This window comes from Nothoprocta perdicaria, unplaced genomic scaffold (genome assembly GCF_003342845.1).
Source record: "Nothoprocta perdicaria isolate Ctin4 unplaced genomic scaffold, notPer1 scaffold_61, whole genome shotgun sequence".
In the NCBI taxonomy this organism is placed as follows: Eukaryota; Metazoa; Chordata; class Aves; order Tinamiformes; family Tinamidae; genus Nothoprocta; species Nothoprocta perdicaria.
In genome coordinates, this window is record NW_020455877.1 from 3,572,294 (window position 1) to 3,587,017 (window position 14,724).

At 36.2% G+C, this 14,724-nt stretch overlaps 1 protein-coding gene across 1 annotated transcript in view; it reads right to left on the bottom strand.

Annotated features, from left to right (window-relative positions):
- The window catches only part of KITLG (KIT ligand), a 49,966-nt gene extending 35,493 nt beyond the window's left edge, over positions 1-14,473 (bottom strand). Inside the window, exons 1-2 of the mRNA XM_026049732.1 lie at positions 14,302-14,473; positions 7,680-7,766 (exon numbers count right to left, since the gene is read on the bottom strand). Coding sequence (XP_025905517.1) covers positions 7,680-7,766; positions 14,302-14,473 — 259 coding nt within the window. The remainder of the gene's footprint in view (positions 1-7,679; positions 7,767-14,301) is intronic.
- Between the last annotated feature and the right edge of the window lie 251 nt (positions 14,474-14,724).

The window sequence follows — 14,724 nt, forward strand, 5'->3', positions numbered from 1 at the left end:
GATGTGATTATAGATATGATTCTAGATGTATTACAGAAGTGATTACAGAACAGTGGATCTCTCAAATCTATCAGCACCAAGATAAGCTTTGAAAACAACTGAAAAATGATATTCTGTCACATCAACATTGTACTGTGTACACAGGATCGTAAGATTAGTAGTTTCCTGGCTGACTGGCAGTTTTTATAGCTACTGTTTACATTAGTAGGATTCAAAATGAGAAACAGTGGTTGCATAAATCATGAGATTGAATCATGCTAAATATCACAGAGTTGAGCTTCCTTCTCAGTCCCACTATCCCAGTGATGATCTCATGAGCAACATCAAGCAAAGGACTGAAAGAAAGGCCCTGATACCATCTATTACCAATGCAGAAGGTATTTCCTAGTAATCTGAATTCCAGAATTAATAAACAGAAATAGGTCTAGGAAGTTTTGCTGAACACGCAATCAAAAAAATTGAGCATACATTCTTTGACCTACTTTAGTTGGTTAACCCCACTAAATACTACTCTAATGCTAGAGGCAGCTTATCTTTGTAACAGGACTAGAAAAAGAAATAAAAAGTCAAGCAGAGCAAAGCAGGAGTGGAAGAACTAATATAACTATTTTGGGAAGTTGTTCTAGATCTTCACTGTTCTGATGGGTAAAAGCCTTTTTTTTTAAATGTCCTGTGTAACTGTATCAACAACAACTTCTGTCACTACATGACAAAGAAGCAATAAAAAAAGACTCATGAAAAATAAACAAATCATTCATTTCCTCATATCTTCCTCCAGTAAAGTCAGACCTTTACTTATTTACTCTCTATAATATCTCTATCTATAATATCTATAATAATATCACTGGAGGTTCTCCTCCATTGAACGGTAAATAGAGAATAACCTCATCTTCTACTAAGTATTGTTACTGCAGTTTCAATGGATGTAGTATGTAACCAAGTGGTTGTTTTCTATGAAGTCAAGAGGAACTACTAAGGTAGAATTAACTCTTTATGTCTCGAAACTTTTAAATGAGATTATTCCTCACTACTCAGAGCAGCTGATATATAACAGAGATATATGAGATGAGATATATAACAGCTGACATAAAAGGTATTCACAATTTACTCACACAAAAGCTGGCTTTTTGGATATACTCCAGATAGTAGAGCCGGCATCAACTTAAAAAGGCTTGACAGAGGAATTATCTATGCACCTAGAAGTTTTTACTTTGATCCCCCAAAGCCTCAGTTGGTAACTTTTCACATTGTTACATAATATCTGTTCTTCACTTCTACAATGCTAGTGATAAAACTGATAGAGCATCTAGAGAAGATTTACAAAAAGAAGAAAGAAAATCATATACTTGACCAAAGATGCAGCTGAAGTTTTCAAGAGCAAGTGTAACCCTGAAAAAAGGAGGTTGATTGGCTTTTCATGCATTTTAAAGCTTGGCTCTTTAGAGGAATACTTAAAGGGTATTTTAATTTCCCTCCTGTAATCAGTGATGACACTTATAATTGTAAACATGAGTAATAAAAGTCTCAACATATTCTTTCAAGAATTTACTACATTAGATATAAGGTCTTTTTATGATGTTTGTGATGCTCTTGGTTTAGAAATGTGAGTCTTATACAATTAACATTGTTTTATATAACTGTCTTCCTTACAAAATTGTATGCTAGCTTAGCAGAATATCTATTTTTTGACAGACAAGAATATGAAAAGGAAAATACAGTGTTATAACACCTAGTTTGTTAGAATTTGTTTAAGTTTCAAAACAAATAAATAACCTCTTATACCCTATGCTATGTTTTCAAAAAATCCCTTGTTGCCCAGCAATCAGTTAGCTACTTAACCCTATAAGCAGCCACAACAGATATTTTAACCATAATCAATAAGCCACTGGAAGCCAAGTTCGCAGAGGAAAAGCTTCAGACCACATACAGCAAAGGAAATTAAAACTCGGTATTCTAAAAAGCAAAAGATTTGAGAAAAATGAAAGCTAAATCACTTGACTTCGATGGTTGTGGCAGGAAGATGCAGGAAATACTCTGAGGCCTCTGAGCACACTGATGTCACAATAACAATCTTGCTGTATGTTCATTTAAACATTTAGTAGTTAGCTTAACCAGAAGGTCTGTCAGAATACTGCATTTGGAAATGTATAAATTTGTTTACCATTCAAAAACTTGGAGCCTATGATTCCACAGATGTCAAAAAACAAAGGAAGACCATGAGAAATGATACTCATTATTCTCATAAACTTGTTTTAAATTGTTCATATTCAATACTTGAGTGGGTCTTGATTTTGTTCTTCTTAACAGTGTAACTGACAGCTTCAGCTGTATGTTTTAGGTATGCATCAAGAATTTGTGTTCATGCACAAGATTCATGTACGTGTACGTCAGCTGTTCCCAATAAAAGAGTAGAGATCTTGATTTCAAAACAGTTCTCAATTATTTGCATTTTTAAGCTACCTAGTAAATAATTCTACTTCAAAAAAAAAAATCTAAGTTCTTAGGCAGTATTCTGCTTCCTGTGTATTTAAATCAGATACATTATTACACATAGACAGAAGACAGAGAACCATTCAGCTTTAAGGTAAAGATTTGTGGAAAAATAATACAATCTTAAACTCATGTAATTAATGTATGCTTCTTAATGCAGAACAAATTCAGAGCAAATAAGTATTAAGGGCAAATAAGTATTTGATCAATGCTTGCTTTTAAAAAGTACAAAAACCATTTTTATCTGAAGTGATACACTGATGGATGAGATTCATGTTAGAGGCCTTCAAGTTAAAATTTCTGTGAATGAAGAAAATCCAGGTACTATATTTTTAACCTTCAAAATATTTAAGTAAGCTGATAACACAATGCAAGTGCTGGGCAAAAGTCATTTACCTTGGCTAGATGGAATTACCAATATATTATGCCTTGTCTTAAAGCAATTAATTTGATAGCAAGCAAGAAAAAGGCAATAACACTTCTAAAATTTCTCAATCTAAATTGAAAACACAAACATGTTGAAATATCTGTGATTTTATTCAAGTTGCATATCTTTTCACAGCAGAAAATGAAGAACAACTTTTTTTGAAGTAGTTTACTAAAATGTATCATGATATTGCTCATTTTAAAAGTCCTTTCTGAAATTACTTTCCTGAGTCATTTATTTTTAAAGAAAGGAAATTTCCAGAGCTGCCATTTTAGGAATTTGAAACACTATATAAAGTCCGAAAAAAAAAAGGTAAGAAAACAAAAATCTAGTGAAGGAGAGGTAACAGTTCAAAATGTTTCCTTCAGCATAAAAATCTACGTAATGTATTACCTCATCAGAAACACATATATTTTGGATTCTTGTGCATTCCTAAAAGGGGAGGATGCTTTTAAGTGATTTTTCCTACTAATGTTGATGTGCTGTATAAAGGTGTCTTTCAAGGATGTTGTTCCATGGAAACTTCACTGTCTTTGAAAGAGGTAGACATGTCTGCATTTCATAAAATTTGGGGAGTTCTAGCAACTCATGCCCCTATTTAAAAAAAATGCATGTCTCATTTGCCATGGCTTTAATATATAACCAGAGCTCAATTAAAATACATTTAAAAGTCTTTTCCTCATCTCAATATTAAATACTGAATTGTTACAGATGGTAGTTTTGGCAGATGGTTGTATATGAAACTGAGTGTATAATTACGCCAAATTTGACTTGTGCAATTAAGGCAATGAAGATTTGGAAAGCAAAAAGTGCCAGACTCAAACAAGATCCATTTGGTGGACACAAAAATATGAAAGAAAACTGATTTTTCACATTAAACAAATACACAGATCCTATGAGAAATTTATTTCTAAATGTACAAATTAAAAGAAGAACAAGCTATCATGGTCAGAATATAAACCAAAGTATAGCTTTTTGCCTACATACGTATATAATCCTTTTTTTCTTCATCTGAGATAATGAGATAGTTTGAACCAATCTAACAGCTCAGAGCTGCTGAAAGAGGCCTCTCAGTGACTCCTTTTCTGCAACTCCCCTCACTCTGGTATTTATTTGACCCCTCTGCATGTCAGTAAATTCACAGACAGTGACTAGCCAATTCAATTTAGAGAAAGCAAACTAATCCCTGAGGAATGAGAGGAGGACAAAAAGAGATGTAGACGGATAAGAAGACTAGGACTACTCCTTTTGATAGTAGCAACTTTTTCTACTGTCTCTGCCATTTGTTAACTTGCATATGAAGTTGTGTTCTATTTAGTGTCAACTGGGTTTCCATATTGACATTGTGTTTGCAGATAGCATTGTCTGCTTTTGCATCTTCTGACTTTCAGTCTTCCTTTCTCTTATGTTGTATTGAGAAAAGATCAGTGATGTCCAGTAACCATTCTCTCCACTTCTTTTTGTATGTCTCTCTTCTTAGACCTCTCTGTAGTTTCTTGTCGCAGCTTTCAGTCCATTTTCATATGTTCGTTGTTTTCTTGTAAAGTTTTTGCTTATCTTAGGACTAATATTTCTTCTAATATTCTTCTTCAGACGATTGACTATCACCACCATAAAATCATTACACTTTTTTAAAAAATTCAATCTGCTTCTGCTACGCTTCAGTATGTTAGCTGACTTGTTCTATTGGACATGCAATATAGATAGTTTTCACCTATTTTCCATTACTTACTACAGTTACATTAAAAAAGAGCTTACAAATTTTTTACTAATAAAGACAACTACCATTATTAATGTAGCTACAATTAGTTGAAAATATTCCTTCCAAAATGCATCTCCTTGCACTTCAGTATAATGAACTTCACTTGCCATCATGCCATCTGTTCCCTTATCTTGAATAAACCTTTACAAAGTTCCTCAGAATCTCTTTTAGTTTCAATTAACCTGAGTAATTTATGTAGCCTGCACATGTTGCCATCAATCTGTGAACCCTTTTTCCAGATTGAACTACATGAGGTTGCTGACACATACAGCACATTACCTCAGGTTTTTGCCACATCATAAATTAACCATTTATGTGTACATATTGCTTTCTGTCCTTAAGATTTTTTTTTCAAATTGTTATGATACAGGAGAATTTGCTCAGAAGTATTCACTGGGACAAGCAGAGACAACCACAGTCTTCAGTAAGGAAGCTACTGCTTTGATACATGTACTTCAACATCCTTGTTACAGATGTGCTGATACAAAAACTCATTATGAAAATACATACATTATATAATATGACTTCCTAGATGACTTAGGTAGTTCTCTTAAGTTTCCCAGCTCTGCTGTTATTAAAATGACATTTGAATATGTCTGGCCTATCATGAAATTTCCTTGTCTTACATAAGAGGTCTTAAAGAAAATGCACCCTGTCTTTGAGAAGATAAGCACAAATCTCCCCACAGTATATAGTTTTCAATGCACATACTGTAGAATTCCAACAGAATTTTTGTTAGGAATTTTCATGAGTGACACAGTTTCTCAGCAAATCTTCTATAGTGGTATTTGTCGAATTGTACAGGAAAAAAAATATCTTTCTAGCTTTAAATGTATGAATTGTGCTATTTACTGTGAAATAAGAAATGGATTGACTCTTTGGGAGTGTCCATGGTAAGAAGAGGAGGTAGAAGAAGAATCCATTGTAGTGACAAAAGCTAAAAAGCACTTCATGGTATCATAATTAGCACTTCATAGCAAGTAGAAATCCAACATTAACCAAAATAATGTTCTTGGATGCAGAGCAAGAAGGATTTGTTTCAACAGAAATAAACCAGTCATATATAATTGGATTAACTTTACATATGTCACAAGCCATTTGTAAATGTCAACAGCATTCTACTATGGTGTGAAATGGCCAAAAGAACTAGACAATCTGGTATTACTTGCTAATGACCAGTAGATTACCAGAACCTCTTTCAGAGAAAAAAAGAGAGAGAAAGAAAAGATGAGAAGGAGATGAAAGCAAGGTTTATAAAGACCATAAATTCACTTCAGTGGATTTAAGGACCAAATGAAAACACTGAATTGGATATTTGTAAAATGGTCATTTAGCAAAGCTATACATGAGATATAGCACAAAGCAACAACAATTAATGATAAAAGACTCCCCTTTGATCTTAGTAAGTAGCTGACTCTTCAAAAATTACAAGAAAATTCTGCAATAATTATTACTGAATGAAAAGTATTGTTACTTCTAGAACTGGGAGACCAGCATTTCAGTGGGAACTTCAAAACAGTCATAAACAATATGAGTGTGATAATAGAATTAAACATATTGCACAAAATGGTTGATTAATTCTAATTGTGAGATTTTAATTTTTATGAGCAAAACAAAATGCTCTAAATAGATGTTTATAAGAGGATTCATATTTGATGTGGGCCTTAAGAATATTATGTGAAATTAAAAAAAAAAAAACACTGGACAGATTACTCCAAAATGTATAAAATATTAAAGAGAAATAAATATTAGAATCGAAATATGCAAAAATAAAACTATTTTGGATGCTTTATTGCTGAAAGTGATGATCCTAACCTAAATGTAACAGATGCCAGGAAAGGTGAACAGGGAAATCAAGGTACTATAGTTGGAGTAAGTTAATGACTTTTCTGTCTGAATGAGGAGAGAGAGAAATCATAAAAATGAAGAAATATCTTCAGATTTATCTTTGGATATGGAGACAAAAAAAACCCAAAAATTTTGGTAACAAATATGACAGAAAAATGTCTTCCTGCAACTGAATCAGAAAAAAGAAAATGATGGAGGATTATGGACACCAGCCAGTTGGACAATGGTAAATCTAGTCTTACTGTAATTCTAAAAAGCAGCAAATATCTTAGATATTTTAGTAGCATGAGAAGAGGGTTTTCAGTGTCCAGCTTTACACTATTAAAGGAATAAGTATTGAAGAAATTCATGAAAACAAACTGAGACAGATTATGGCCATAATTTTTAAAGGATTTAATGACAGGCAGGTAAGATCTAAGGTACATTCTTTGTCAAGGATTACAACACATAAGATCAAAGCAGCTTCAGTGACAGTATTTAAACTTACTGTTTAAAAATAAGGCTCATCTTTCCTTGAAAATAAGAATACACTACACAGTTGAAGCACTTAGACTTGTCTCAAATGAAGTAGTGAGAATTTTTACTATTAGAAGAATGGAAGAGTTCTGCAATCTACACATTGAAGAACCATAGCTATTTGGAAAAAAAAAAAAAAAGACAGCAACCATGAATATTGGAGATATTTTTCCTTTTTAAAATAACCACTAGAAATCTCTGTTTATTCAGGAACACATTTTTTAATCCAAACGAAAGAGGGTGCCAGGCAGAGTTATACAAGCTTCCTAAATTCATTTGGCTGACTAACGTTCCTATTCCTGTATGACTCAAAGTAGTTAAAAAAAAAAAATCCAACATGATTAATTTCAAGCAATAACTGCAAGCCAGGTCTATAGCAATTTAAAGACATAATAAACAGCACTGTACAGTTGTCATTGAATGTAAACTACACAAATTTTGCAAAGTTCATTTAACACCTAGCAAATGGAGGCAGAAGATTCTAAGACTTGGACCTTAAGACTTTCTTTGATAAACTATTAACATGCTTAAATTCAACCTCCTTAAATTTCTAAGACTTCATTTAGTTAATTATTTCAAATTTTATATAACATGTTATTAGATTAAATGCATATGTCTGATTCCTCACTGTCTTACTTTGGTCCACAATGGCAGTTACACCATAGAAGTCAGTATCTTGATATTCTACTTCCATTGAATACACAATTATGACATCTCCATAAACTACCAGAGAATTCCAGAGAATTTTTTGATCATCATAAAATGGAGGAACAAATATCTACACCTAAAGCCTCTACATTTACAGGCACTTCTCAAAATCATGTTTTGTAACAATGAACCTTGTATGTCGGTGCAATACTATGAGCTTTCTGTACATACTGCAGCCATATTAAGTTCATTCTTTGACCAGGAGGAATTGTTACATAGCAAATTATTGCATGATTTGCACAGGGTTCATTTTCTGTTTTGAAGGGAAACAGACTGTCAAGACATGCACAGTTTAGTTTTATGGTCTGACTTATAATTGCCAGAATAACATTTCTTTTAAGTAATTAGAGATCACGTGCTACTAAATAAACCTAAGAATCCACCCAGAGATGATGTATCATGCTCTAATCATGAATGAATGATGTATTTTGGTCGCTGCTACCAAATGAACACTGTACAATAAAGTATTATACTTCTGAATTAAAACAAAATGTATTTACCTTTCAGGTATCAACATACAGCCCCTTTCAAAAAGAAATAGTTGAAAATTATTAGGCTCTTCCTCAGAAAATGAGTCATTAATTTTACCTGACACTGAATTTTCAATTTCACAAGAAAGAATGCAAATACCCAAAGAATCGTATCAGCAGAGAGTTTAAAAATATCATGTACTGGACTCAAATAAAGCTTTATACTGAGGAAATTCTACTGTGGTAAAATACTCATTTATCCTTCCCCTTACTTCTTTCATGATAAAGCATAATGTCAATTCTCACGCAGATTATGTCTCTACTATAAAGGAAATGCATGCAGCTGGAGCACACTTCTCATCATGTGCTCTTCTCATTTCAAGCAGGGCATTCCCACAGCTCAGCTGTGCCCTCACTACGTAGAGACTTTCAACTCTGTGTGGCAGAGAGCTTGCAGACCATGCTTAGGACTTTCACTGCATGTAGGTTTGGGCACAAACACAGGCTGACATCCAAATAAATTCTTCATATATACAATACAGCTGTTTTTGCACAAAGTGTTTCTGCACTCTATACGTAACTGCAGACTGGGCTTGGATACTTGGATTCCTTGCCAACTTTCATTACTTGCAAGATAAAAAGTGTTCCTCGTTTAGAAGGGGAGCCACTATAGAAGCCTCTCAGAACATGCAACTTTGCCTGTACCAGGTATCAGACTGTATTCCAGTCAAAGCAAATGCAAAATTTGGATCCTTCTGCACACAAGAGAAGGATCCAGGCTAGGCTGCTTATATAACTTAAGGTACTTCTCAAGTCAAACTAGAGGTACTTCCAAAACCTTTAGTACTGGAGGTACTTCTAAAACCTTTTTAAGTTATTTCTACAGATGGCGAAGAGAACCAGGGCAAGCTTATACCTGGCCTAACACTCAGTGAGTTGATGTCCCTGGAGCTGATGGCAGCAGAACGAAGAAAGGCAGTAGCTGAATGTCTCATTTAAGTCACTAGATGAAAGTTTGAAACAGCTAACGCTACTGCACTGAAGTTAGCTTCAGTCACATGCAATAGTCACACTTTGAAACATCAAGTTACACAGATAGATGGGACTGGCAGACCGATGTGTTCAAACTTTGAGTTGTAGACTCCTAAATCTTTCTGAATGGAAGTTCAGAGGTTGCCAAAATTTGCAAACTGTGAATTAGGATTTGTGGTTGCCAAGTAATCCCCCCTCCTTACTACTTCATATATCAATCACACTCAAGACTCAACAAATAAGCCCAGACATTCAGCCAATCTTGAAGTCTGACTTTACCCTAAACAGTTAAAATCTCAACCTTTGCGTACCCAGTGCAGATTTGACTCTTTAGACTCAAAGTTTACATTGATGTGACACAATGAATAATTACGTACACAAAGCAGAACAGCTTCAGCAAAACAGACTGGAGTGATTTAACCACTAGGCACCCAGGCTCAGGTGAATTATTAGAGATTAGCCTTTTCTAGATGGACTGGATCAATGTGACTTGCAAATCCTGAGATAATCACTGTAAACTATACGTTCCCTTTCCTGTCATAGCCTACCCTAAACCCACAAGCTCTGGTAAACATCAGTCTGGCATGAGGTCTGCAGTGCAGCCCCAGGGCTGCTGACACACACACTCCCCTCTGACTTTCTGCCCCTGCTGTGCAAAATCAGTGAGAAGCCAAGAGGGCAGGGGGAATAACAAGATACCCAGCCAGATTAGAAACTCTTCAATGAAATACTAAGAAATACCCCATGAATAATGGGGTATTCATATGGGGAATAATGCAGGCTCCAAATCCCAAAGGCAAAAGGAGGTAGCTCAGGAGGCTTGGCTTAACATGATCATGATCTTGGATCATTCCTGAACCTGATCTTCTCCAGCCAACAGGTTTTGCAACAAAAGTGGAGCAAAAGACAAATAATCAAATCCTGCAGTTCCTTCATACTTACAAGTTCTGTTTAAGAGCAGTGAAGGGCTAGAGGGATGGAAGGTAAGTCTGAAGTGGATCTGCTTAAGAGATCCTTCCAGGAGCTTCCCAAGTCCATGTCCATTTTCCACGGATAGTACTGAACCTTTGCAAGGGAGCCTGCATTGAGCCTGCACCACTTTGTCTCACTTCTGCTATTGCTTCTAGTGATGATGGAATAGCCAGAGGCTACAGACTTACCCACTTTTCAAAATCATGTTCTCCAAAGCACAGTGCAAGCAGTGAGAACTGCAAGGGTCTACTTTGGGGAATACTTGTAGTGATATCTTTTCAACCTGATGCAGAGGCACTTACAAAAAGGCAATATTTCTATTATAGCCTTTTGTTTAACCATCAGTCTGCTCCACAAAGCAAAGATAGTGCAAATATAAATATATACAGAGAGAGAGCAGAAAATTACTAATCAGATTTAAAATGGTTATCCCATCTATCTACCTTGTATAGTTTAAATACTGTTTACACAAAAAGCAGTCAATCCTTCACCCAGTGATTATTGAGTAACAACAGGAAATTAGAAGATAATTTATTTCCTGTGTTGTTGTGATGTAATGTGTTCATCAATCTGAACTCCTGAACTTATTTATTTAGATATACAATAGGAATAATAACTCCAATAACGTATCTACTTTCATTAACCTCAGGTACTAGTTTTAATCAAATAAAATACTTAACACTATTTTTGCTTTCTCTGAGTAGTTTGCAACTATAGTGTATTTTCATTTTTCATCATCATACTAATAAATCTATGATACTATTTATATTTGGTAAAAACTAAAATCTTTCAACAGAAAACAGCTACATTTTATCTGCTCCCAGCAGTCAGCTAATTCAGCATCAATAGTATCTGTTAACATCAATTTTGCAAGTTTAAATATGATTCAATACACAGCCCAAATAACCAAATTCAACCAAAATAAAGAGGAGCACTTTCCCTTGCCACTCACCTTGTATTGGTCCATCTCCTTTTTCTACAAGTGCTCAGGAAAGCTGTATGTTTAAAGGCTGACTAATCTCAGCTTTGGCATACCAAAAACCAGGGAGACAGCAAATGCTTTCGTTTTCATCTGTCAGCTCCCACACCACTCAAATGGAATTGCGTAAAGAGATTTTTCCTGCCTTGTTTCAAATAAATGGGTGTTGTGTTTACATATCGCATACTGAGCATTGCCCACCCTAAGCCAAGGGCTGTGTCTTGCCAACTCTTAACTTTTGTACAATATGGCGATTACATGAGCCAGCATACCATTAAGTTGCAAAACAAAACTTGGAGAATGGCACTGTTAGCTTGCAGAAACTGCATGCACCTGAACAACTCAAATGCTCTGCACTGAGGGGCAGCCCTACATTTCAGTTTGGCAGCCGAATCAGATCGAGAACCAGACTGGGTAGAGACCTCAGTCTACAATACAAAGTCAACTGCCATAGAGCACTGGCATAAAAGCTTGCAGACACACTGTACAAGCAGGCAAAGAAATCACCAAACAGGCCATATAAAAACCAGCCCATTCCTCCAACTGGTCTCCCATAATCAGAATCAAAACCAAAGAAAAGGGAAAAAAAGATTTTAGTCTGTTACTCAATGTAACAGCCAGAAATGCTCCTACAGATTCTCTCTATCTGACAAGCAGCAAATGCCTACCAGGAATTTCAAATGTCTTCTAATGCCTAGTAGTCTTTTTCTTACATAATTTGGAGGGAAACAGTAGAGATCAAAGCTTACTATTTCCCAGTAAGCTCACACAAATATATCAGATACATATTTTACACTCCCAATTAAGCCTGTCAGGATGAGATGGGAACTGGCAATTCTTACCCTCTTCAGTTCTTTTTTTTTTTTACGACTACATCCATAATAATTTACACAGAGACTGCCACTTAGGTCACAGAAATATTCTATGAATACGACTACCTAGAAAGGTCAGTTAGCTATCAGCAATACACATTCAGGTGTAAAAAGTCAAACTGAGATCCAAGACCTAATATTCAAGTTTCTAAGACATTGTACATATAACTCGTTGCTAAAGATAAGTGCCTTAACCATACATCTGACAGCCTATACCACCAGCAGTCTTCTGAGTCAGCTCAATGTGTGACTTCTCTTTATAGCCTATTTCTTAGTAAGTAACTTAATCCTATTTAAATTGTCTTCAAATCGAGCATAAAACAAGGAAGGAAGAGACCACTACCCGTTTTTTCAAGATAAATCACACTACCATCACTCATCATATTTTCTTCAAAATGTAAAAGTCTGTGCAGACATCAGTGCTACTTTATTTATTATAACATTAGCATGCAAAAGAATATAAACTCGCTTCCACTAATAGTTTTAATTACTAAGTATATAAGCCTGCAAATCCTCTCATACAAGTAATCCTTCAATAAGATTAATTCATGGAAATAGTCCCATTGAAGAAGGATTTGTAAGACCGGACCCTAAATGTTTAATCATAATTTTAAAGGCATTACTGCTTAAAGAAAAAGGTGTTGGCGCATTTAAAATAGGGGGTTGTATGTCTATCAAACTGCATAGTTTCAGAAATAATCCTTCTAGGACTAGTTGGGTAACATGTTTCTGCAGTCTCCCCAGTTGACTGACTAGTCTTCTAGTTAGCAGGACGCTGTCTTCCCTTTGCAGCACTTCAGTGGCTCTGAAGTATGACTCAGCCATTCCTTCAGCTGCACTAGTTATACATTATCTTTGTGTAACACCAACATAAACATAATTGATTGTTTGAGGTATACAGGATCCAGCTATTATTTATATTTTTGAGACTTATCAAGGTCGTGGTTCTCAGTTCCTCTACTATGTCTAATTCTTATTACAATTCTTATCTTAATTCTTATTAGGATTCTTATTTCAAAATGTTTACTTCTCTCCTAACTTTCCAATCCTGTTTTTTCCTCTGTGGCAATTATTGGTCACTGTGAGAAGCAGCTACAGGGAAACACAGAGACTAAACTTCACTTCAATGCACGAAGTGCCACAATGTGCTTACATTCTCTCCTTCTTATATCCCCGTCACTCGCTTTCTCCTTGCGCATAGGTCTTCATGGTTTAGTGAAAAGTCCTCCCTGATGTTTCATCTGCTCCATCCTCTTTGGAATGACTAATGGCTTGGTTATCACATTTGTTTGCTAACCCTTAAAATGAAGGAAAAACAATTTGGAAAGCTAGGAGTCTGTCTGCGTCTTCCAAAGGCAGGAAGCGTAACTACTTGAAGGCTGACAGATGCTTCGCCACCACGACAAGAAGCTGTTCCACAGGCTACAGTTTGTGATCCCTTGAGTCAAGCCATATGGTGCTGAATGCCAGGACTGCCTGTCTTTCCCAGTTTATTGGGAGAGAGGGATTATTCCTGCTTTGCTCTGAATTTGGAGAAGCTCTCTGTGAGTTTTAAAAGTTTACAGTTTGCACGAAATGAAATTAAATGCTTGAGCACTGGCACTTGCAAAACGGTATTTGTCTCCAGAGCTGTTGTTTTTTTTCTCATCAGGAAACAGCCTGATGCATGCTGCCATGGGCTAGGATAACATCACACTACTCTTATCCACTCCAGTTTTAAGTGAATGTATAGACTTTGAGTACACAAATATGGCTCTTAGTGTGTATGAGACCCTTCTCAATTAATAATCTATTTAGCCTGTGTGAGCAAGACTGCATGCATGCAAAGTCCAGAACAGTGCTGAGGTGCAAGGCATGTTTATCATGTGAAGGGAGGGAATTGATGCTTTTAGACTTCAGAACTGTTCATTTCAGATTATTCCTCATTGCATTTCAGCATCACAAAAATTAGAGTTAATCAAATTATAGCTCCTTAAAGCTAATGGGCATGTTCTCCAGTGAGCTTGCCACTTGCGTTTTAAATCCTGCAGAATGCAAGTGTTGCTAATCCTCCTCTTCTCTCCTGCTATTTAATTGTGCTAGAGAGTATTTAATGGTCCAGCAGATTTCAGTAAGTTGTTTTTTCAATGTATGCTATGTCTTTTCTCCATGCTGAAGTTGGGGGGGACAGGAGGGAACACCCAGGAATCCCCAAGTGTGGAGAAAAAGCAAAGAAAAGCCCCTACTTTGCTTCTGACCAAGAAAGGAAACCAACAGCCCTCGGCCCTGCGCGTGCTGGTCTTGCGATCGGTCTTGCCATGTCCTGTTTCTGGCGGCAGCACTGCGGGCAGCCAGGGCGGAGGGCGCCGCCGGCACCCCGCACAGCCCAAACCTTAAACTTTCTTTCAGCACTTCCATACGCCTTTTTTTTAACTCTCTCTCTCTCTCTTTTTTTTTTTTTTTTTTTTTTTTTTTAATATACGCAACCACAGCCTATAGAAGAGGTGGAGCGGGGAGAGGCGCGGAGGCGGCCGCTGGGGAGAACGGGTTTCCACGAGGGCAATTCCCGCAAGTGCCTCTCCGGAGCGCGGCGGCTGCGGCCGAGCCGCCGTGAAGCCGCGCCGCTTGCTGGAACTTTTCCACCGGCGGCGAAATGCCAAGGATAAGAC